This window comes from Patella vulgata, chromosome 9, assembly GCF_932274485.2.
Source record: "Patella vulgata chromosome 9, xgPatVulg1.2, whole genome shotgun sequence".
Classification (NCBI taxonomy): domain Eukaryota; kingdom Metazoa; phylum Mollusca; class Gastropoda; family Patellidae; genus Patella; species Patella vulgata.
Window position 1 is genome coordinate 39045704 of NC_065887.2, and position 26275 is coordinate 39071978.

General features: G+C 36.7%; 1 protein-coding gene across 1 annotated transcript; it reads left to right on the forward strand.

Moving 5' to 3' along the window:
• The first annotated feature begins 3858 nt into the window (after positions 1-3858).
• Positions 3859-21979, forward strand: LOC126807853 (F-box only protein 38). The gene is made up of 13 exons (XM_050532691.2): positions 3859-4147; positions 4684-5620; positions 6026-6161; positions 6772-6902; positions 7694-7855; positions 9452-9605; positions 10236-11829; positions 12406-12508; positions 13662-13828; positions 14544-14698; positions 15107-15201; positions 19304-19417; positions 20052-21979. Exons 2-13 carry the CDS (start codon positions 4786-4788, stop codon positions 20228-20230), a joined length of 3825 nt encoding a protein of 1274 aa, XP_050388648.2. The 5' UTR covers positions 3859-4147; positions 4684-4785; the 3' UTR covers positions 20231-21979.
• The last annotated feature ends 4296 nt before the right edge of the window (positions 21980-26275 follow it).

Below are 26275 nucleotides of genomic sequence, written 5' to 3' on the forward strand. Positions count from 1 at the left end.
TCATTTCAACCTTTCGCATTCGGACAACACGTTCTCTCCATCTTGCTTGAAGACTGTATGGGAGTTTCTGTACAATGCACTGCATATTTGGTGGGTGATTCAAGACTAACATATAAGATAAACTACTCATGGCGTTTCTACACTTGATGAGAAACAGAGAAAATTTCTTTAATGCTGACGAATCTTCTTTAACTAAGGACCAATTAAGAACTTTGTCTGTGTACGATATTGAAAGCTTGTATGGGTCGCCATATTCTTGATCCAAAAGTTGTAACGCTTCTTCAAATCCTTCTTCGGGATCTAGATGTAAACATCCGTCGATTAAATGTCTAGGCTCTCCTTCTAAGTGCTGTTCAAGATAATAGAGACAATCGGCACTGTTGGAGACTTTAGACCGAATCCTTGCGTTGAAGGCTTTAATGAATGGCGTGTATTCTATCGGGTCGCCTTTAAACTTATTTACTTCCGGTTGAGGTAATGTCATTGCAGCCATTAATTGTCTATGCATCAAAACCACATCGTGTTGAATATTAGAGCTTGTAGCATTCTGATTTTCGTTTGACCTTGTCTGTAACTGTGTTGAATCCAAACATTCAGTGTTTGTCGGTTGAAATTCATTGGCTGTGGGGTTAAGACGTTGACCTTGCGGTGTGGTATTCTTTGTGCAGTTAGGCAGGGTTTGCTCTCGCGGTTGACGATAAATAAGCGGTGTACTCGAGATGGGTTGATTTAAATTACTTGCACTTGTTTGTTTATCATTTACATGTATCAATGGCGGTATGGCTGTATGTGGACGATCACTTGGTTTTACCGTACTAGAATGATCACTGTTACTTGAGGATCCGTTGACTTCTGAAAGAACAATATATTCGTTTGACAATCTGTTTACATTATCTTCATCAACGATTTCACGGAAAGCCTTCTCTCTGGCTTGAGCTTTAGCGATTTTCACTTCAAGTTCTAATTTCTGAATTTGTTGAGTTTTAGACAACATCGCCTGTTCAGTCAGCAGTTCTGCAACTTTGGCCTTTTCCCTTGCTCGGATCATAGAACTTGAATATCTTGACGAACTAGACGAATTTGAACTTTTGTGACTTTTCTTCGTGTGCCTTGATTTATTTGAACTGGTGTGTAAAGTACTATCATCATCGCTATCCCGTTCTGCTACCGTATCTTCATTATTGTTATTACGAAGTTCTATTATCAAGTCTTTACGTGAATCCATGGCATGTTGATAAACTGTCGACAATTGACTGTAGACAAACTATCAAAACACTATAGGACGTGTCATGCACTTTAATCTATGGAAAGTCACTTAATAACCATTAAACGAAACAGTTTTACAACGTTCATTCAGTCTATATGAGCGGCTATTCTATTTCAACCATTTGACAATACGTATGTATGGCGAGAAGTCAATAATTTTTATTATTTGAAACTAATATGGTGGCCGTAAACTCGATAAAGTAAATACATTTAAACCATAAAATTTCTTTATTCTGTCCACCATAGGATTTATAAGTAAACCTTAAACCTTGTACATAGCGGTATTGAAACGCGTCACCGTCCCTTTAACTTGAAACTGCAGCCATGCCGTTACCAATACTCAATAGCCGATGTCTTGTTTACCGTTAGCCTTTCACATAGACACGACGAATTGAGACCTTAAACTAGCAGCTTATACAGTTCGCCATCGACACTCAATATCCGTTAACCGTGTGACATAAGCATTGAGCATCTATAGGAAAACTTTAACGTTAATACCGTTGACAACGGTTTCAAATAGTTTGAGACCGCTGTTTACTTCGCCATCTTTCTTTTGCACGCTTCCCGCTTGCTTACATCATCCTTTTTAATAAAGAGAGTTGCCTCCCTCTAACCGTTAAACTAAAATACATAAATTGATCGGCTGCGGGCACAATGATTTACCACTCTTAAAATTCAGAGAAAACTGTCATCACAACAATGACCAGAAAAACGTTTTCGACAAATTCCTCCACAAATCAATATTTTCTCCAAAAAAAATGCACCCTTTAGGCTAGTTTAAATTAGGACATTTTTTTTAAAAAATAGAATGGGGGAACATGTCTATATTTTCACAGTTTGAACAATTATTCTGCTATATACCTACCTGTTTTCTAGCATTTCTTTCAAGGCATTTGCTGGTCTTTGTATGACTTCACCAGCAGCAATACGATTCACCACCACCTCTTCCAGTTTACGTATGGTACTTGGCTGAGGTTTCGATGCCATCTTGCCACAAACGTTTCACTGTAAATCACTGAAATCCTAAAAATACTTTTTTAAAAACATAAAGATGACAATCAAATGAGGCGTAGCTTTCAGAAACTTTGGATAATTTATGAAAATATGATCTTTCGAGGGCTAAATATCACATGCAAATTTTAATGTAATTGCAATCTTCATTCCTCATCAGTCTGACACAAGTGGGTCACTATTTTGGGCAACCCTTTGCTCCAACTGGTATACCTATTGGAATATAATAATGTAATATATGAATGTATATAAACTTATTTACATTCAATCGTTTCTGTTTTTACTGTAATTTCTAATCAGTAATGTTCGGCGAAATACGCCAGAATAAAGTCTCAATTGAATGGCAATCTCTAGCATCTGGTTATTCCAGTCTACACCAATAGTGTTTATTGAGCATGCTCTCCAGATAAGAATATAGCGTCACTGTTTAACATGACTTGTGGAATATGTCTAGCCACGTTCTTCAAGTCTCTTAATACAAATGATGCTGAAACTCATTATGGTACACAGTTCGTGTACTACTACTACTACTATTACTATTATCATTATTATTACAGCATATTTATAGTGCGCCCTTTCATATAACATGTTCAGGGGCACTTTACAAAGTGACAAGTAGTAATTTCACTGAGTTAAGTTAAATTGGAAACATAATCGATCAAAACACTGTCCTATTTCTTGCTGTACTTCCGTTAAAAAGAAATAAGACCAAATTTGTAATCTAGATAAAGTTGATTAAATATATGTAAATGAAAGTTATCTATCCGTTGACTTAAAAACATATTCAAGTTGAAATGGTAAAATGTTTATTTTGTCTTAAATATTGGATATCAGAGGCCCATCTTTTCCCGGTCAAAACATTAATGTTGATTTAATTAAATTCGTGTTTTCAATGTCGAAGACTTTGGAAGATACTGAGTTAGAGTTAGCTACCTTAAGTTAAGAATCTAATCAACTTTCAATCATTGCTTATGAGAAATATTTTTGATCCAGAAACAGAACTTTGCACAGTTTCTTATGTATTTGATACCTTGAAACAACAAAAGTTTCATAAAGAAAGTCAATTCTTAACTAAGTCTCGGAATGCTTTGTGAATCGGGAACTGACCTTCGGCTTTATATAAATCTACCCTGATGTCAAGCTGTAAAATTCTGTTATTCTCTTTATCGAAATATAACAACAGGCCTACAGATCTGTCAGTTTACATACCAATACGTAAAATGAAAGTAGAGAAAATGGCGCTAAAAAAAGCTAAATAGAACTTATAAATTTAGCAGCAAGCAAGCTTTAAAATGAGTCTTCCTTTGCAAATATCATAAGAATGTTTAATTTCCAGGTTTAAAAATCAGAATGCAAAGCTGGTAATTTTCATTTTTACCTGTTTGTTATTAATTATTGCATTTGGTTGTGACATTCGTTTACAAAACTGTTCACATGTGCGCAGTTCTCTACTTTTGATTTGTCCTGTTGACATAAACAACTCGTCTGAAGAATCATGCAGTAATTGCAGAGAAACGGAGAAAAGCGTCTGGTAAATCGAACACTAAAACCACGTGTTTTCTGAAACCGGAAGATTTTGTTTCAAGGTCAAGGTTATTGTAGTGTTGATATTAAAACGCTGAAAGAAAATGATGAAATCTACGTATATTTAAGTTAAAACTAGTATTAAGTATAAAGTTAGCAGGAAAGATGAAGTTTGACAGTGTATATATGAAAAGAAAAATATTTGGTTGGACAGTCGCACTATTAGTCCCTGTGGTTTATTTTATGCCCATAATTGAACAATATTGGGCAAATTACAGAAATAAAGATAATATAAATACTGGATTAAGACAAGGTTCACCTTTTATTCAATCAAGAACACTTCCAGGTAAAACAGTATAAATATTTACTGAACAACGTGTGTGCTAAAGACTTCCTCGTAATATAATATCGACTGTGAAATATGTCACAGTTGGCGCTAATTAATGTAGTTACTTTAGTAACGTAATGTCTCTGCTCTCCTTAGAGTCTCCTATTACTATTAGTATTACGTTACTGACGAGTTGTCTATAATAGTATACAACTGAACTATTATGAAAATAAGGCTTTTCCCCCATCTCAGTTCTAAGGCTATTTTGGAATCCTTACCGTCTATTTTTCACTGTGATTCTTCTTTGATCGCCTAAATGAATCATTAATTCTTGCCATATCCGACACAAATTTATAAAAATCCAACACTATAATTAATATTTTCATGTAGAATTGTGCAATACAAAAACAAAAACAACTTTGGGTTATTTTGATCCTATAACAGAAGCAGGTAGATTTCTTTTCTTCAATTTTAAAATTTGAACCATAAAAATAATCTACATTTCATTTTAATTCTTTGAATAACAAAATTTATTTTATTTTCTTTAAATACAGGTTTACAGAAGCCAAGAGATGAAGCGGAAAAAGAGAAGAGCACTAACTAACAATATTTAATTATACAAAATAACATGATAAATTTTTAGAAAATAGTTTAAAATGTCTGAGTTAGTAGAGAAAAAACTTATTTTAGACATGGAATCTTTATCTACAACATGTAGTTTACCATGGCAACCATTAACACAGGATTATTTGAAGTTGCTTTCATTAGAAATAATATGTAAAATATTAGAGTGCCTCCCTCTTCAGGATGTGTTAAAGATGTCCTGTCAGTGTAAAAAGATGCAGCAAGCCGTCACCATGTATCTTAAGACATTGAAGTCTATTAATTTTACAGAAGGAATGCTAGAGGGATGGATGCCAAGCACGATATCAGACGATGATTTGTATTGTTTGATTCCCCGCTGCAATGAGTTGAGGTTTATTTACGGCTTTCATCCGATTTATATATCCGAACGACGACAGCGTGGAAAAAATAAACAGGGTCTCAGCATTCCGGGCGTATTATCAGCTTTAAATTTAGCACCAAAACTGAAAGGGATCGAAATTTCCAACATTTTTCTTCTTAGTGCCATTTTAAATTACTTTCCTGATATGAAAATTATTGGAACCTTCAAAAACAGGATTGAGCCAATTCCACTAGAGAGCAGTCGTTTGAATTTGACAGCAAATCCTAGAGTAACCTCCCTTCATCTCACTGGCATTGTTATATCAGAACTTCCTAAAATGGAGAGTGTTGTTTATTTGTATCTCCGCATGGTGAAGATTACTCATCCAGACCCTTTTAGGGATTTTCTTGTTCCTAATCTACACACATTTGTAATGTCCAACTGTTCCGGACCACAGAATACCTTGAGTTATGTTCAAATGTTAGCTGCCCTGGCTGCTGCGAAACCAATGAGTCGCTTAGAAATGGTAAAAGTTCCATTTTTGGGTAAGTATTATATCAAAGTGTGAAAAATACTTGTAAGTTATTAGTATCTGCTGTCTGGACAAAATGTCCCCCATATAACACACAGCACGACTGTCTTCATTAGACTGGTTGCTGCAGCAAAGTAAGAGAGAGAGAGAAATGGGGTTTAACGTCCATTCGACACAAACTAGGTCATTTCGGGACTAACATATAGTTCAATTTGATTTCAAGAATTCACTTGCGCATAGGGGTCTTTAGCAGTGGGAGGAAACCGGAGGACACGGAGAAAACCCACGAGGTTGGACATGCGACCTTACTCCTTGCCACGTACAACTGGGGATTCGAAACCACGCCAGTTGACTCAATGACAGGCTTTATTAGCAAAGTAAGATGTTAAAACCTATTTTATTTCTATGTATTTTACAGGTGGTTTATTACAACATATTGTAGAAGATAGTTGGAAATCACAAGGTTTTAGAATGTTAACTACGGTTATATTTGGTGGATGTAAAAACGCTCTGGAATTAGACCTTGGTTATTTACTTATTACTGCTGCTAACAGGTAAATATCCTAGAAAGAAGCTTCTATCAAAATAGGTTACAACATCGATATTGTCCGATAATTGTGTTATTGCCGCACATTGGTGTTTTGGAAATAAACACATCCTCTTTCGCATTTAGAGTGGTGTTGTTGTCCAATAGACATGTCCTGAGATCATTAGCACCCAAGACGCGTTATATGTATATGTATTCCCAATCGCAATTTTATAAACGAAGTAGAAAATAGCTGCCATGAACAGACTTTTACCTACATTTTATGAAATATGTCCAAGAAATTGATTCATTTTTAATATTTGTGATTCAATGCTGCCAACAGATTGCGGAATTGTGGGATTTATTTCATATGAAAGTAAATTCACTTACAGTCAATAAAAAATACAATTTACCATGTAGTAATGTTAACTATACATGTGTGTATAAATTCTGATAGTCATTACTAAAAGTTTTCAATATTAGTTTTACCGATAACACAGTTCATCTAATCAGACTGGATCTGTCCATCTGTCTCACACGTTCTGTAACACAAGAACTCTACTTCTAATTGTATTGAAGTAGAATGTTCAAAATGAAATCAAATAGAGTAAATAAAATATTGCATTGTTTAATTTCAGGTTAAAAGAACTGAGTGTTCAGCCATCTTTAACTAAAGATAGTCTATTCTCCGCTATAAAAATGGCCGACGTAGAGTTTAATAATTTTCGAAGTCTGTATCTAGGTTATGTTGATCCTATAACAGAATCAGGTAGATTTCATGCCTTTAATTTTTGAAATTTGAACCATAAATATAAAATGGCACCTGTGTGTTGATTAGGTTGACATTTTAGCACGGGTGTTTTCAAACGCTCACCTGAAGGGTCAAGTAGTCTAACATGTGTGCTTAAGATCATGTGGTCTGTCATTGAGTCAAGGGGTGTGATTTCGATCTGAAGCTTGTAAATGACAAGCCTGCCCAAATGCTTAAGGCTTATTGGAATAAAATTGTACCATATGTTAGTCCCAAAATGACCTGGTTTGTGTCAAGTGTATGTAAAACCTCATTCCTCTCTCTCTTTGCTGTCTGGCTAAGTGGGTAAGACGCTGGCTCGCTAGCCTGGAGGTTGGGTGTTCGATCCCTACATTGGCCGAGAAAGTTCACCCAGATTTTCTGACGTGGTTCCCCCTTGTCAGTCATGCAGGACGGAGGGCCTGACAAGGACAGCTGTCTAGTCGTTCGGATGGGACAAAAAAATGAGGTCCCGTGTACACATTGGCGTGCACGTAAAAGATCCCTTGACAGTTGGACTTCGATATAAGAGTAGTGCCGCTGTTCGGGCAAAATTTCCCTCATAGCACACTATATGGCGTATGCCTTCATTAGCCCAGTAGAACGTTAAACCCCATTTCATTTCATTTCATTTTTTGCTGTCACTTCTTTGGTTGAAAGCAGATCTGAAATCAATTACAAATTGGAATGATTCCTTCCTTGAATATTTTTACTCATTTTAGAACACCTATTACCACTAAACATAACAAACAATTCTTTTTTAAATTTAGGTGAGAAAGTGATATTAGAAGATTTGAATGGGCCACCAGAAAGTCCCGCCATGATAACAGATAATGGAATGAAGGCGATTGGTCAAACCTTTCTTTATATTACCCAATTAGAGATCTACAATTGTCCGCATTTATTACAGCCCAGTACATGGTTTACACCAGGTATGAATATCATACATTTTTACCCCCCACCTTCGTCACACCTAACTCTGCTTCGAATTGATATTCAGCATTCCAAGATCTTCTGTTCCAGAGATATAAAACCTTTTTTCGAAACATTGTGAAGGGATACAGGCTATAGTTTTTAACAGATTTGGCCAAATTTTGTGTAAAGCATTGGGATCCGTCTGTCAACAGTTGACGTGCGAACTTGATAGAGGCCACATCCGAGGGCGAACCTGTATGATATTCAGCGTTTCGCAACCTTATGTAACAGATTTTCACACTCACAACCCTGAGAATCATGTGAGCTCTAGAGGCTACAGTTCTTATACGCCCACATTGAAATGTGGTTGTATATTGTCGTCGCCCCCGTCCGTCCATCAGTCCGACGTCCACAAGCAATTGTGGCTAAAGTTAATATCCGATTGACTTTAAATTTATACACAGTGTTTAAGGTTATGAGTCGAAGAAGCCTATTGATTTTCAGCGATTTCCGATAATTACTGCCAGAGTTATGGCCCTTGATCACTTAAAAAAATCTTGTGGACACTCTAGAGGTCAAAGTTAATATCCGATTGACTTTAAATTTTATACACAGTGTTTAAGGTCATGAGATGAAGAAGCCTATTGATTTTCAGCGATTTCCAATAAATACTGCCAGAGTTATGGCCCTTGATCACTTTGAAAAATCTTATGGACGCTCTAGAGGCTAAAGTTAATATCCGATTGACTTTACATTTATACACAGTGTTTAAGGTCATGAGACAAAGAAGCCTATTGATTTTCAGCGATTTCCAATAAATACTGCCAGAGTTATGGCCCTTGATCACTTTGAAAAATCTCATGAGATGAAGAAGCCTATTGATTTTCAGCGATTTCCAATTAATACTGCCAGAGTTATGGCCCTTGATCACTTTGAAAAATCTTATGGACGCTCTAGAGGCTAAAGTTAATATCCGATTGACTTTACATTTATACACAGTGTTTAAGGTCATGAGACAAAGAAGCCTATTGATTTTCAGCGATTTCCGATAATTACTGCCAGAGTTATGGCCCTTGATCACGTTGAAAAGTCTTGTTGACGCTCTAGAGGCTAAAGTTATCATCCGATTGACTTCAGATTGATACACAGAGTTTAAGGTCTTGAGACGAACAAGTATATTGATTTTCATGAATCTTTATGACTTGAACAGCTAAATCCATGATGTTAAAAGTTTTGTATACTAAACATTAGCATGGAGCAGAACTTTATAAAAACCAAACAAATTCTAATGGTTTTCTGGTAATTACTTAATGAGTTGTTACTCTTAATCAGATTTTAATGTATTATAAATGTTTCATTACCGAAAAAAGTAAAAATATGCGACAACTCTTGTTGACTGCCCGGATGATATAGCTGCTGTGGGCGTATGTTTCGTTGCCTGGCAACCTATCTTTAACATATTTTTTTCAGGCTTGTGAACCTGATAAAGATCAGATTTTTTAAGGCATCCTTATCAAATTTGGTCAACCAAGTTGTCCTTTCTGATAAGCTGATGATGTCTATGGCTATCTCTTTTGGATTAAAATGTAAAATGAATTCTATGAAAATTTCAGGTGTGGAAACCTGGGCTTATCTTCAACATTTAACATTGAGACGTTGTCACGCTGTCCGATTACCAGACTTTAGAACTTGGATCAGTAATCTGCCCCGTCTCGAAACATTACATCTAGAATTTATGTTTAGAGAACCACCAAAAGGATGTGCCAGGTAGGTAGAAGCTCGATCCATACATAGTCTGAGATTCATGTTAGATTCAACATATTTCGTTTTTATTGAAAAAATATTTATAATCCTGGATTGTATGATGACTGATATGAGGATCTTTGCCTGCACATCGGCAGCACAACTAATTCCTATTTCAAATCCAAATTGTCAAGGGTTCTTCATGCTCACACAAATGTATACACATAGGACTTTGGGTTTTTGGACCATCCAAATGACTAGACAATGCATCTTAACCAGGAAACCTTGTGGGGATATCCTAGGAAACTTTCTGTGGTGGGGCTGAGGAGGGTGTTCCAGTCATTTTGATTGGATGAAAACTGAGCTACAGTTGAAGAAGAAGAGTAGAAGGAAATGGTACTGCCTGGGCAAATTTCTCCCACTTGCAATGTACATGTGTCGATGGATAAAAAAGAATTACCATATGTTAGTCTCAAAATGACACCTTTCCATTCTATGTCATTAGCAAACTAAATGAAATTTGGCATGGAATACTTTTATTCGCCTGTGTACATGTATAAAATACTATTTATCTCTCTTGTTTTAAATACGTGCGAAACATGTATTTAGATATTGTGACTTAATATTGATATTAAACATTATTTATATTTTAAGGGTTGGACTGAGTGCTGGGACAGGTCTAGGAGTCTCGTCTGCTTTTGTTCAGAACAATGGCAACGGAATCGTTCAGAATCCAGCCGGCGGAGATTTAAACAACGATGAGGATAATGTTGACGGTGTTGATAATAATAATGATGAAAATGAAATAAACAGAGCAGCCAATGGGAATGCAGAACACATAAATTTACATCCAGACGTTATACCTAATCCTAATTTGCCTATTCAGCCATCCAATGAAATTGAAGATAATGATCAACTAATACCAGCCAATGATAGAAGTGATAATGGAAATGCAAATTTAAATACGTTTGATGAACTTTATGCACATCTAATCAAAGAAGAAGCTGATCAAGATGACGATAAAGATTGTCCGTCTGTTTCCTGTGACAAGGGGGATAACTCCGAACAACATAATGAGGCGTATGAATTCAGTCAGCCAGGGTGTAGTCATTGGAATGAGAATGAATGTCACTCACCGAAAAGAAAAGTTTGTAAAACTGTCAAAGTGTCAAATGTGAAAAGTTCAAGCAAGATACACTCACCTGAATCCCGAAGACCAACAAAATCAGTTAAAATAATCTCTGTTAAATGTAGGTCAACTTCTCCTCCAAAACTAAAGTCATCAGACAGTATTGTTAGTAGTGGTGAAGCCTCAGGCCCATCTTCATCATGTAGATCACAGGATACTTCATCTACGGTTCAAAATAGTGCTGGCAATGCCCCCTGTTATTTATTTAGTAAACCTCCACCAAAATATAGTGCTAGTCATGCTAACAATACAAATGAAAATGGTTCCAGTCATGGTGCAGAATTTAAAAATGTACCTCCACCGGAATACAGTGATGAAAATAGTATTAATAATCTGAGTGCAAATCCTGGGAAATATGATTCAAACAATTCTTTTAGTGATAATTTAAATACAAATTCGAACACAATGGACATTTCACCGCCAGATTACAACACAGCAATGGCACAAGGAAATGTTTTAAACATGCCATGTTCTTGTCAAATTTCTAATGAGCGGTCTGAATCACAATCTGGTCTGAGTAGTGATTTATGTACACCTGCAGAAGGTGCATGTAGTTCTATTACTAATGATACAGCGATTCAAAACGAAACCACCAAGTCTCAGTGTGATTCCAATGAACAAAGTATCCATGACAACAAAGATTGTAGTAACAGTTCCGAAAATAAATTAACTGTTCAAAAAGGTAAAAGTCTTTTAGGAAAAAAGAAGGGATTAATAAAAAGGAAATTAAATTTAGCGTCAGATCTAGCTGTGGATTCTGTAACGTGCAATAAATCTTGTCAAGCCGTCAGTGAAGAGATCCGCGAAGCTACACTCAAAGCACAAGAAGAGTTTGAAGCAGAGAAGAAAAAGTCTGGAAGTTCTAATAAATCACAATCAACCAGACGTTCATTGAGACTCAAAAGAACAGTTCATCCTAAAATTGTTTTGGAAGATGAATCGGGTAAAAAGGTAAAACCTACGCAAAATCGTTCGACTGTGAAGATGAGACGTAAACACAACATGCATCATAAAGCAACAAGTACGAGTGATCCTGTTAAAGAAGATGACCATATACAGGTAAATGTCCAATCAGAACACTGGGTTCATGTCACATGTCAGAAGGCTTCGCCATTAAACAATCAGCAATCAGACATGTGGATTTGCATCACATGTCAGAAGGCGTCGCCATATACAGGTAGTAACCAATCAGACATGTTGACTTGTATCCTGGCTCTGGTGCTCATGCAAATATTCAAACTCAAATAGTTCTTAAATGGTTTTATAGGGATTGGATAAGGAATAAGTTTTTTGTAGTCTAGACACTGGTGCTTGCATAAATATTTAAAAATTCTAACTCCAATAGTTCTCCATGGCTATTTAAACTGCGAGACGAAATGGAAAGTATGATTTCTTCAATTAGATTGTTATTTTTTGAAGTATGGAAAAATAAAATGTACTAGTTTATATTCCAGTTGCTGATATTACGGTCTAATAGTTCAATCAAATGTTTATATATTCCAGGTGCTGATATTAGTTCAGTCAATGTTTATATTCCAGGTGCTAATATTACGGTCTAATAGTTTAGTCAATGTTTATATATTTCAGGTGCTAATATTACAGTGTAATAGTTCAGTCAATGTATATATATTTCAGGTGCTGATATTACGGTCTAATAGTTTAGTTAATGTTTATTTACACATGGTAGGAATAACAGATCTAATAGTTGATGAATGTCCAAATTTAACATTTATAACAGGTGATTATATTTTCATACAAATGAAACATTTGTAATATTTCAAGCCTGATTCTCACTTGACCCTAGTGTGGTCCACTTGTTCACGAACACATTGATGTGCATGTAAATGAGTCCTTGGCAGTTGAAATTAAAAGTGAAGTGGGCGGAAAAATGGCTGTCCAGGAAAAATCCCCACCCCCACCCCCTTTAATTGCAAATTGCAAACTGGCAAGTGGTGTTTTGTTGGATGTGGCCTATCACATTTAATGGTACATACAGATAGTGTTGAAGGTTCAATTTCAGTACGGCTTTTTTGTTCTTGCTTCAATCATACTTCAAATGTATACTTGTAAGGCTGACCTTAAAAATATCTTTGTTTCGCCTAACGCGACTGACTAACTAAAACCACCCCCGACTTAAATTATTTTATTGCACTTTTCCGCGATCTTTTTATTTTATTTTGTGTGTCAACCTGAAATATATCACAAGAGTTATTTCCCTTTACTATGGCTATGGTTTGATTCATTATTGAAACTGGTTGATCAAGACGAAAGCGTCATAGGTGTCGCTTCTCAACAAAATGGTTGCAGACGAAAGCACGTCCATTCCCACGAAATGATTCTGCCTCTATGTCTGTGTGGCGTCGTTTTAAACATGACGAAGATATTTTCAATATCCGTTTTCGAGAAAAATGAAGGCACGATCGTTAAAAACGTGTTGAAGGGGTTTCACACTTAGAGTTCGTGGCAAATCGTGTGCGAGTCTCAGAGTCGTGCATCACGAAAAATCCCGATGTCATACTCATTGATTTGTTTGACAATAAAAAGAGACGAATGTTTCCCCCCAGAAAATTATCAAGCTGTCAAATTAGCTCTTTAAAAAAAAATCTGAAAAAAAACCCCGACCTACCGACCCTTCTCCTCGATTGTGGGTCGGGTTTGGCGAAACAAAGATATTTTTAAGGTCAGCCTAATTAGATTACGTTTTTAAAATTTAATTGAAAGTGGATAAAGGTTGGTTTGCTGCATGTTAATATACCACTTTTCAATTTCAATGTATCTTCCTGTGTGTCTCTCTTTCCTCTCACTATTTTTCTCCCACTATCTATCTCTGCTTGATATAAAATTCCTTAATTTTACTGAAATATTTATGATTATACTTGTTACTATTACAGGGAGTGCCTGTCGTGTTTTGAAGAAAGTAACGATATACAGCGCCCCGAAATTATCTAAAACTTCCTTTCATCAATGTCCTAAACTCGACCAGACACATCTTGTTAACGAAGTTTGTGATCAGATTAGTGAAAAAAATAGATCTATCTTTTTACGTCCAATGTATCAGGTTAGTGGACCCACAGTGGATGCCTTTTAATTTCAATGGCTGACATGTATCTAAGAGACAGAAACATGTGCTATTTCTCTGTATAGACATTTATTGAATGTTTTATTTTCTGCTTAACAAGAAACTTTGAACTTTTTCAAATACTCCCAATCAGTTTAGTTTGATTAGTTTAACTACATTTATCACTGATAAAAATTTGAATAATAAATTAAACATGCATTATGCAAGAGCTAAATCTGCCTATTGCAGGTCTTTCTTTAGGCCTGAAATGTGTTCTAAAGTATTAATTAGACATTAATTAACTGATCCAGGCCTTAATCAACTCTCGATGGCATCAGATTTCTCCGATATTAAATAGATTAGAATAGTTCAGCGATACTTTGATTTAATCAAATATGGAGGACTGAGACTTAGCTTCGATCAACCAGTACGGTGGTTGAAATTATTGCACACATCTGTCAAACCTTCAAAGGCTAATATCTTCGCTTGCAATAGAGTAATTTGAATGAAATTTTCAAATTATACATTTTACATCATCTACTTTCGAACTATTATAGCAAGAATGGCTAGTTCTTTATCTAAATCTTACATAATGTATCTTTAAGAATTGTTGTCCAGTCTTTGTGATTATCTTTTAGTCTGACATATATTGAGAATTAAACAAACCTTATTTGAATATATTACAGCTTGATGAGGGTATATTTATATATTATAGTTTGATGAGAGAGATTTTGAGAGTATGTTATTTCACCAGCCAGATATAGGATATCACTTGTGTATTGTATACGACTATAGTTCCTGTCCTAATCAAACATTATATAACAGAATACGAGTCTCTAATTGGCTAGACTTATTCAGTGGAATGAACCCGTAAGTATGTGCTAATTAAATGGGGGGATGGGCAGGTAGTCACATTGGAGGAGAGAGCCATGTGGGCAATGGGACAATCGTTTTTCCCTGTTCTCCGTCCATCTCTTTTAAAATGTGGGCATGGCAACCGCTTGTTTGATGGGTTGTTTCGTGTTTGAAAGAAAGGAATATGAAATGAAATAGGGTTAAAGCCCTATTTTTCTCTAGAATGGCCCATGGTCAGTATTGATATTCCAGGTTTTCCAGGAATGGGTTCAATGTTCTGGTATCAGACTTGTGCGATTATACGGACAGGGGTGGTATTCCTATAAACAAGAGAACAACTCTGTAATACTCGCACCACATCTGACAGTCTCTGTGTCTGTTGAATTCTGTCAGTATCCATGGTTTTTGTTGGGTTTTTTTCAGAGATTTAGTGAGAACTATGGATTTTACAGAAACTAGTTGGTATAGAGTAGATGCGTATAGGTATCCATGGAAACGTGATATTTACAGGTTGCAAGGTAATGTTTAATTTATTTGTATAGTAATAAAATTTAGGTAGTTGTGCAAAATTTTAACAATTGCGTGTAACCCATGGAACAGGATGGGTGAGTTTAACCCATGGAACAGTGTGTGTGAGTTTAACTCATGGAACAGGGTGGGTGAGTTTAACTAAATTTAAATGTTAGTTATTTTGTCTTTAACATGCATCAAAATCAGTCAGTGTCAACATTTTCTTAAATATAAATTATGTAAGCTTTAGATACAGAACTGGCCACTTTAGCTATAATAGTTCAAAATAGATAATGAAAAAGGAATATATTGAAAATTTCATTCAAATTACTTTATTCTGAGCGAAGTTATCACTGTTTGTAGTTTTGACAAGATGTGTGCATTTTAAAATTAAATCATTAAACGACCGAAGAGTTCTAATCTACTTGAAATCAGAGTCATCCGATGACCTAGAGACTTGATTATGGACTTGTCATGTGAATAAATGTTTAAATGATAATTTATATAACATTTGAAGCGAAAAGAAAGACCTGTAATAAGCAGATTTAGGCTCTTACATATTGCATCTTTTGGCACGGGTAGGTCAAGCAAAATCTATCTGCAGGTTATTTGTTTCGAGGCAAGTGTTGAAATTTTGACAGTCTGTAGTGAATGGTTCTCCTGCTTACAGCAATATTTTGTTAGTACTACCACCTACATGTATGAAGCCATTTAAGATCTAAATTTGATGTACTGTGTGAGAGTTTATCTCTCAAACAAGATCTACAATCAGCCATTTATAAAAGAGGTGCATTTTTATACGCTCACATTGAAATGTGGTCGTATATTGTCGTCGCCCCCGTCTGTCCGTCCGTCCGGCGCCCACAGTTGCTTGTGGACGCTCTAGAGGCTAAAGTCAATATCCGATTGACTTTAAATTTATATACAGTGTTTAAGGCCATGAGACGAAGAAGCCTATTGATTTTCAGCGATTTCCGATAATTACTGCCAGAGTTATGGCCCTTGATCACTTCAAAAAATCTTGTGGACGCTCTAGAGGCCAAAGTTAATATCCGATTGACTTTAAATTTATACACAGTGTTTAAGGTCATGAGACGAAGAATCCTATTGATTTTCAGCGATTTCCGATAATTACTGCCAGAGTTATGGCCCTTGACCACTTCAAAAAATCTTGCGGACGCTCTAGAGGCCAAAGTTAATATCCGATTGACTTTGAATTTATACACAGTGTTTTAGGTCATGAGACGAAGAAGCCTATTGATATTCAGCAATTTCCGATAATTACTGCCAGAGTTATGGCCCTTGATCAATTCAAAAAATCTTGTGGACACTCTAGAGGCGAAAGTTAATATCCGATTGACTTTAGATTTATACACAGTGTTTAAGGTCATGAGACGAAGAAACCTATTGAATTTCAGCAATTTCTGATAATTACTGCCAGAGTTATGGCCCTTGATCACTTAAAAAAATCTTGTGGACGCTCTAGAGGCCAAAGTTAATATCCGATTGACTTTAAATTTATACACAGTGTTTTAGGTCATGAGACGAGGAAGCCTATTGATTTTCAGCGATTTCCGATAATTACTGCCAGAGTTATGGCCCTTGATCACTTCAAAAAATCTTGTGGACGCTCTAGAGGCCAAAGTTAATATCCCATTGACTTTAAATTTATACACAGTGTTTAAGGTCATGAGACGAAGAATCCTATTGATTTTCAGCGATTTCTGATAATTACTGCCAGAGTTATGGCTCTTGATCACTTCAAAAAAATCTTGTGGACTCTCTAGAGGCCAAAGTTAATATCCTATTGACTTTAAATTTATACACAGTGCTTAAGGTCATGAGACGAAGAATCCTATTGATTTTCAGCAATTTACGTTAATTACTGCCAGAGCTATGGCCCTTGATCACTTTGAAAAATCTTGTGGAAGCTCTAGAGTCTAAAGTTAATATCCGATTGACTTTAAATTTATACACAGTGTTTAAGGTTTGATTTTCAAAGATTTCTAATAAATTACTGCCAAAGTTATGGCCCTTGATCACTAGTTAATATCCGATTAACTGCAGATTGATACACAGAGTTTAAGATCTTGAGACGAACAAGTATATTGATTTTCAATTAATTTTTATGACTTGGAGCAGCTAAATTCATGATACAGTATTAAAAGTTTTGTATACAAAACGTTAGCATGGGGCAGAACTTTATAAAAACCAAACAAATTCTATTGGTTTTCTGAGTTGTTGCTCTTAATCAGATTTTAGTGTATTATAAATGTTTCATTACCGAAAAAAGTAAAAATATGCGACAACTCTTGTTGACTGCACGGACGATTTAGCTGCTGTGGGCATATGTTTCGTTGCCTGGCAACCTATCTTTATAGTTTTTCAGTAGATTTTGGCTGTAGTTAACAATGATAATGATTTATAGGTAACAATGATAATCATTTATAGGTAACAATGATAATGGTTTATATTATAGGTAACAATGATAATGGTTTATATACTATTCAAAAAAAGTAGGGGATATTTGATTTTGGGGGCATAATACTAAAATATGCAAATGACTACGAAAAAAGTCACTATAGAACCTAACAGAAGAAACATTTCCAGTTACATGTGACGCCCAAACGCAACAATAGCTACCGCATGGAATGCAGGTGATGCTTGGGATCATCATGGGGGTCCAACCCAAGATTTGCACGACTCTGACTTTGAATGTTACAGTCATTGTGGCATTGAATTCCAGGGTGGAAACATCAGTTTAATTGTTTTAGTGACCAGAAAATAAATTTTGATATGCGTTGGCTTACCCAAAATGAAAGGTTACGTGCCCTTGGCATGCTACAGATCGGCACAACACAGGCGGTTGTGGCGCGGACGATGAATGTTTCTCAGTCTGTCATAAGCAGGCTATGGTCCAGATACCGTGATACACAATCTGTACAGGACAGACCACGCTCAGGTCGACCAAGGGCGACAACTCAAGCCCAGGATCGATTTATCCGTACCTTGGCCTTGAGAAATCGTGTCATCACAGCAAATCAGATCAGCGCTCGTCTTCAAACAGACACTGGTGTGAGAGTGAGTGGCCAGACGATTCGGAATCGACTGCATAGGGGTCACCTTCGCGCCAGACGTCCTCGCGTGATCCCTTGTTTGAGAGATCATCACATTCAGGCAAGACGTCGTTGGTGTAGGGATCGTCAACACTGGGATAATCGACGCTGGAGCAATGTGATGTTTTCAGATGAGTCAAGGTTCACTGTTGATTTTTTGGACAGACGTAGGAGGGTGTGGCGTCGTCGAAACGAGCGCTTCCAAGACGTTAACGTCATCAGGATGACAACGCAAGATGTCACAGGGCCAGGATCGTTACAGGTTACCTCCAACAACAGAACATCACCACATTACCTTGGCCAGCACTGAGTCCCGACCTCTCCCCCATCGAGCATGTCTGGGACATGCTTGGACAGAGGTTACGTCAACGTCAACAACGTCCTGCCAATGTCCAAGAACTTGCTGCTGCGTTGCAACAGGAATGGGACAATCTGGACCAAAATGACCTTAGACGTCTCATTAGGAGTATGGCACGTCGGATCAATGCTTGTTTGGCAAACAGAGGAGGATTTACCCGTTACTGACTTGGTTGTGATGCTGTGGTAACTTTGCTGTTTGACCCCGGGTATCATTTTACCCTTATAATGGTCAGTCTGTGCCTTACTTAGTCTAACGATCATTTGGAATAAATCGATGAATGTGAACTTCATTTCATTTTGTCATTTGTTTCTTCGTCAGTTTCATTAGGTGACTTTAATAACACTTAAAAATCAAATATCCCCTACTTTTTTTGAATAGTATATTATAGGTAACAATGATAATCATTTATAGGTAACAATGATAATGGTTTATATTATAGGTAACAATGATAATGGTTTATATTATAGGTAACAATGATAATGGGTTGGTTACAGGTAACAATGATAATGATTTATATTATAGGTAACAATGATAATGGTTTATATTATAGGTAACAATGATAATGGGTTGGTTATAGGTAACAATGATAATGATTTATATTATAGGTAACAATGATAATGGTTTATATTGCAGGTAACAATGATAATGGTAGTAAATGGCAGATTATGACAGATATACCATGGTTACGGATGTTATCACAGTGTCCTGATTTATACGATGCAAGACAACTACTAGATGATAAAAAAGGTACAATAGCTTCCATTTGTAATGTCATAAAATCAGATTATTTGTCTGGGACTTTCAATAGAAAGAGGTCAGATGGTATAGTTTTGTTAATTCATCTGTTTCATTTTATATGCTTACTTGTTAATGTTAATTGATATACAGCATAACATTCTTTTTTTAGTGATAGAAAATTGGGTTTACTGTTGATCACAGTTTGAGTTAAAATAAGACACTCTACATTAGATCACAGTTTGAGTTTAAAGGGCACTCTACAGTGGATCACAATTTGGATTTACAATGAGGGGGAGCCACGTTGGCTAAGTGGGTAAGATGCTGGCTCGAGAGCCGGGAGGTTGCGCGTTCGATCCCTGCATTGACCGAGAAAGTTCAACAGGATTTTCCAACATAGTTTCCCCTTGTTAGTGGTGTATAAATTGGCATGCATGTAAGTGATCCCTTGTCAGTTGGAATTCGATATAAAAATAGGCCATAGTGTCGCTGCGCAGGCAAAATTTCCCTCATAGCACACTGTATGGCGTATACCCTTCTTCAGAGCCCAGCTGGAGCAGAACAGTAGGACGTTAAACCCAATTATTATTGAGATTTGGCAGGTCTTTATAATACTTGTTCTATTTATTCTCTCTGTATATTTCAGATGGTATTTACTGTCCTGCAGCTAAAGGTCATTACACGGTCGAAAATTGTTTAGATGATCTGACCTATGACCTTGCCGAATACAAAGCAGCCAATCAGATGTTCTTTTGTAACTGTATTGTGGTATATTTTAACATGTGTGACACGTCTGGTATACCAGCGCCTGATTTATATTCTTGAACCACTTGGTTTTAATAGAGAAACTGTGGTGGCAGAGAAACTTGTGTTTGACAAATGTTCGCTGAATGGAAGTAAAAGAGAGGTTTTATTTTGTTTGAAAAGTTTATTAAAACTGGAGATTTGTGTAGTCCAATAAATAAGAAAATAGAATTGAAAAACAATAATTCTGTTCAGCAAATTTTTTTCTTTTTTTTTATCAAAATAAAGTGAATTTTAACTGAAGATTTTAGCCGGCTGATAATTATAAATGAAGGAAATTTCAATTTTGTCTTGAGACGATCTAATAAACTGTCAACTTCATCTGTTCAAATTGACGAGTGATTGGCAGATGACTGTGTAAGAATAGCTGTATGTTCCTCAGCTGATCAGGGGTTGTGATTGTCAAGTTATAGGGTACTGGTCTCTTCTACTATAATATCGCAGAATTGAATCCTGATGTGGTTCCAGAAGAATCCTTACGATGAGAGAGAAGAGAAGAGAGAGAGAGAGAGAGATAGTTAACATCCACTGACACAAACTAGGTCATTTTGGGACTAACATATGGTTCAATTTTATTTCCATAATTAGCTTGCGAGTAGGGATCTTTAGCAGTGGGAGGAAACTGGAGGATCCAGAGAAAACCCATGAAGATGGATAGGCAACCCTACTCCTTGTCACGTACAACAGGGAACTCGAAACCACGCCTGTTGATCGACTCAATGACAGACTTTATGATACAGGACGCACGTGCTAACCATTCAGCCCTCCACCCACATGATGTTCCACCCCCCCCCCCCACGATGTTTGAAGTCTGTTTCTAACTTCTTGGGAGCCACGATGGCTAAGTGGGCAAGGGGCGGGCTCGCTAGTCTGGAGGTCACGTGTTTGATCCCTGCATTGGCCGAGAAAGTTCATTGGGAATTTCTGATGTGGTTTCCCCTTGTCTGTGGTGCAGGATGGAGGGCTGTCTAGTCATTCGGATAGGACAAAAAACTGACGTCCCATGTATACATTAGTATGCACATAAAAGATCCCTTAGCAGTTGGAAATTGATACATAAGAGTAGGCCATAGTGCACTGCCCAGGCAAAATTTCCCTCATAGCACACTGTATGGCATATGTCCGTCTTTATCCCAATCGGAGCAGAACAGTAGGCCATTAAACCCTATTTCATTCATTCATTCATTCTCACTTTTCACCTCATGGGTTTTCTCTGGGTCCTCCGGTTTCCTCCCACTGCTAAAGACCCCTTACGCACAAGCAAATTATTGAAATAAAATTAAACTGTATGTTAGTCCGTCTGGGCCCTTATTCACGAAAACTTAAACTAAGATACAATTGAAATTTTAAGAAATACTGCAATTCGATTGGCTGACCAATATGCAAATTGGATATATGCAAATTGATTTTACTGGTCAGCCAATTGAATTGCAGTATTTCTTAAAATTTCGATTGTATCTTAGTTTAAGTTTTCGTTAATAAGGGCCCAGGGTAGCTGATAAGGAAAATGTGTCTAGTTGTTTGGATGGGATGAGAAACTGAGGTCTACCAATATACATATAAAAGAACCTGTGATAGTTGGAATTGGTAGAATAGTAAACAAACATTGCAACTCCCTGCCACGCAGGGCACATGCAGCCATAGAAATGGAAATTTACCTTATGTTTGTCCCAAAATGACCAATGTGTTACGTTGATGAAACTTTAAACCACATTGCATTCAGCTGTGAGAAAGGAATAATGTAGTCTGCAAATAAAAATATTTATTCAATCTAGAGTTTGGTCCTGTATTTGTCGCCCTGTTTTGTAAAAATTTAAATTTTCATTAATATTCTTAATTTTCTATGAATTCATTTAAATTTTAAATATGAAGTTGTACCGGTTGTACGTGACAAGGAGTAGGGGTCGCCTGTCAAAATCGTGGGTTTTCTCTGGGTCCTCAGGTTTCCTCCCACTGCTAAAGACCCCTATGCGCAAGCGAATTATTGAAATAAAACTGAACCATATGTTAGTCCCGAAATGTCCCAATTTGTGTTGAGTGAACTTAAACCCCATTTTTCTCTCTCCCTTTCGATTGCTCTTTCTCTCGCGATCGCTCTTTCTCTCTCTCTGCACTATATTTTGTTTTTTCTGGGTATTTAAAAATATTTAGAATTATACGATTATTAACAATATACACGGGTTTTGATTCCCCGTGACAAGGAGTAGGGTCGCCTGTCCAACCTCGTGGGTTTTCTCCGGGTCCTCTGGTTTCCTCCCACTGCTAAAGACCAATACGCGCAAGCAAATTATTGAAATAAAACAATTAAACCTGTCCCGAAATGACCTAGTTTGTATCGAGTGGACGTTAAACCCCATTTCTCTCTCTCTCTCTCTAACAATATACACTGCATCCATCCACACCGCGTCCATGACATTGGGTAGAAATGAAATAAAGTGAGGTTTAACGTCCTACTGTTCTGCTCCAACTGGGCTAACGGAGACCTAACATTGAACAAGCCTAGGACACGAAGTACTCTAACATTATGATATAGTAGGCTGTAAGTGAAACTGTTTGCGTGGTTAATACAGAGTCCTCACAAGCCTATGTGGCGCCCCAGGGCTTTGTTCAGTGCCAGGACGGAGGGCCTGACAAGGACAGCTGTCTAATCTTTCGGATGGGTCGCGTGTATACATTGGCATGCACATAAAAGATCCCATGGCAGTTGGAATTCGATATAAGAGTAGGACATAGTGCCGCTGCCCGACCAAAAATAGCACACTGTATGACCTATGCCCATCTTCATTAAAGTTACAATTTCATATTTTCCAAGAAAGTCAAAACATAATTATTTCTATGTCTTTTGCTCAACAGGTTGTCAACTCACTATTATACGATCATGGGTTGTCTTTTTCACACTTAAAAATCTTCACATCGGAAATAATAACACAATTACCTCCCAATTACCTCCCTTGTTTTCCTATTCCCCATCATGGAATAGCTATCTTCAAACGTTTAAATTTGAAGTTGAAAATGATATTTCTGCCAATTTCTAATCTTGCAATAGTGAATTATAGGATTAATAGGATTATTCTTTAACAAGGTAGGACTGTTTATAGATACCATCTATTTTAGGGCTTTGTTTTAATACATTTTAAAAATATAACTTAAAAATATGAAATTGTAACTTTAACCCATTTGGAGCAGAATAGTAGGGCGTTAACCCTCATATCATTTATTTTAACTTCAAATGTTATATAAACTATTATTTATTCACATAATACGTCTAAAATCAAATCTCTAGATCATCGGAAGGTCGAGATATACGGTTGTCAAGTACCATTGCTACGATAAACAATCTACGCTACATCTTCAAACACTAACAACTGCTCAGAATAAAGAAATTTAATTGAATTTTTCAATATATTCATGTTGTAATGGTGCGGAAATGGACAGTCATGCCCCGCGCGTCGAATTACCCAATAACTCCAAAATAACACCCAATAACTCCAAAATTCAGATTTTAAAACCACAAAATAACAATTTAGTTAAAGAAAAGTCTGATTTGTGCCAAAATCGGGGTTTCACGTTCACTCGGGAGAAAGGGCATAACTCGTGTATGTGATTTGTATCTTAAAAGAACATAATGGTAGGTTTTCACCCCATACCCTGACCCTGACCAGTGTAATTTTATCAAAGTTGCTCCTAGAAATTCTAACCCCACCCTCCCACCTGGTATTGCTATTTATACCAGGAAAGGCGGTAATCGGCTGATTCAGACCAGATAATTCTTCGCTGATTCGGACTGGATTATTGGCTCATTCAAACTATTATTCGAATGGTGCGAGCATTTAAAATTTGTTTGCATATATTTAGTAATATGACAAAAATTTTAAAACTGCTAGCTAATATTGATTAATAACCCCAGTCCCTCGATCAGTGTCTCACACTAGTACAGTGGTTACCCCCGATAGGTATAGCGTACGTTGTACCCACCCCCATCGACTGCTCGATTTGGCATAGTGTTGTACCCACCCCCATCAACTGCTAACCCATATACAGCGGGATTAGTCAAATTAGAGTAGTGCGTTACTGTGATTAAAAGTCAAGTTCAAAGGTTATAGCTTTAACGCGGGGTTTAAATGAAATGAAATGAAATGGGGTTTAACGTCCTACTGTTTTGCTCCGAACTGGGCTAATGAAGACGGGCATACGCCATACAGTGTGCTATGAGGGAAATTTTGCCCGGACAGCGGCACTACGGCCTACTCTTATATCGAATTCCAACTGTCAAGGTATCTTTTACGTGCACGCCAATGTGTACACGGGACTTCGGTTTTTCGTCTCATCCGAATGACTAGACAGCTGTCCTTGTCAGGCCCTCCGTCCTGGCGGGGTTTAAAAAAATACAGGTTAGATTAATCTTTGTAGAACAGCAAACATTTTAGTACCACAACAATACTATTTATTAAAAAGTACACTTTACGGCCCTGGTAACTTCGTTGGGGGATCCAGGTTATTTTTTACTTGAGGTTGGTGAATGGGGATTTACAGATTATCAGGTGAACTTGTTAATCTGTGTGTACTCTCTCACTGATTTTCTTTAATAATCTAAGCTTAAAGATTAAAAACTATTAGATTGCTTAAACAATAACGTTGATGGATCAAATAAATTTGTCTCGATTTAGATTTCCCTTATTAACAACGTCTGTTTAAATGGTTACTAATTGATTTATACGGACTAACCTCAATTGTACTGTCCCGATTTTAATCTAAAACAACCACGGATTATAATCTCTTAATCCACACAGTTTATAAATTTGTCGTACATGTACATTTATTATATATGTTCCAATAACTTGAACAGTTGCAGGTTCTTCTTTGAAAATCACCAACTAGTAAAAGAAATACAACAGAATGGGCGTTCAGTCTAAGGGGGACATTAAACGATTTTCTAACCAAAAGTCTGTTGAACTGAAGACGGTCATCAAGAGTATTGACCATGAAAGAAAACAAAGCCTCCGCGATTACGACTTCAAGATGCACAGATTTAAGCTGAAATATCAACGGACTCTTCAATTGAACAGTAACAATAAGAAAAAACAAATCTTACCGAGGCTTCAGACAATGGATTGTGTTCTAGAAGCGAAGGGGAGTGACTTATCCAATTCAGGGTCACAGGAGAATGACAGAAATTGTCGGAGGCATTCAATAGAATGCGCAAGTCTTCCCAATGGTTCTGGTAACACAACTATGAAGAAGGTATTTACAGGGAGACATCTGATAACCAGTAATAGTACTGATCAATCAATGCTGCCCAGTGTTAAAGAGACCACAAGAATCACAGATTCATTGGTAGAACAGACTACAAGCACTGTAACAAAATGGCCAGATATACATAAAATTTCTAAAATGCAGGGGTACACAAGTGAAGACCATCCTAAATTTGGAAACTTTTTGCATGGTTGTAGAGCAGTATCTAGAAGGAATTCTGAACCAGTTGTCCACGAATATTCATCCGATCAAAAAAAAGAAGCAAAAAGACGCTTGTCAGAAGATGTTTCCTCGAATACCGTAGAATATAAACAGTTCGATTTTGCTAGAAAAGAAAATAATTGGACTTCAAATAAACACAACAAGCTAAGTGTTGCATGTGATAAGCAAACTGTCGTTACATCATCAGCACGTGATTTAATAAGTAAAACGATACCACGGGCCACAGAAAAGCAAACCACAAGCGAACATGGGGTGGAACTTAACATTGATCATAAAAAGATGGATCTTAGCAATGGTCATAAAAGGGTTCTATCACAATGTAAATCTACTTCAACGAATGACGCCAAAGAAAATTTTGATAAGGATACAACTAAGAAAAGAGGCAGCCCTGCAGTGAAAGTTGGTAAATGGGAACTGTTTGGAAAACTAAACAGTGTCAAAACAAAAACTAATACCAAAGTAAGATATTCGCATAATAAAAACGAAATCTCTGTAGAACTTGAGGGTAGTAAACCTACTCCAACTGTTTCTGTTAAAGAAGAGTCTGGTGAGGAAACAACTAAAACAGAAAGCAGCCCAGTGAAAGAAAGT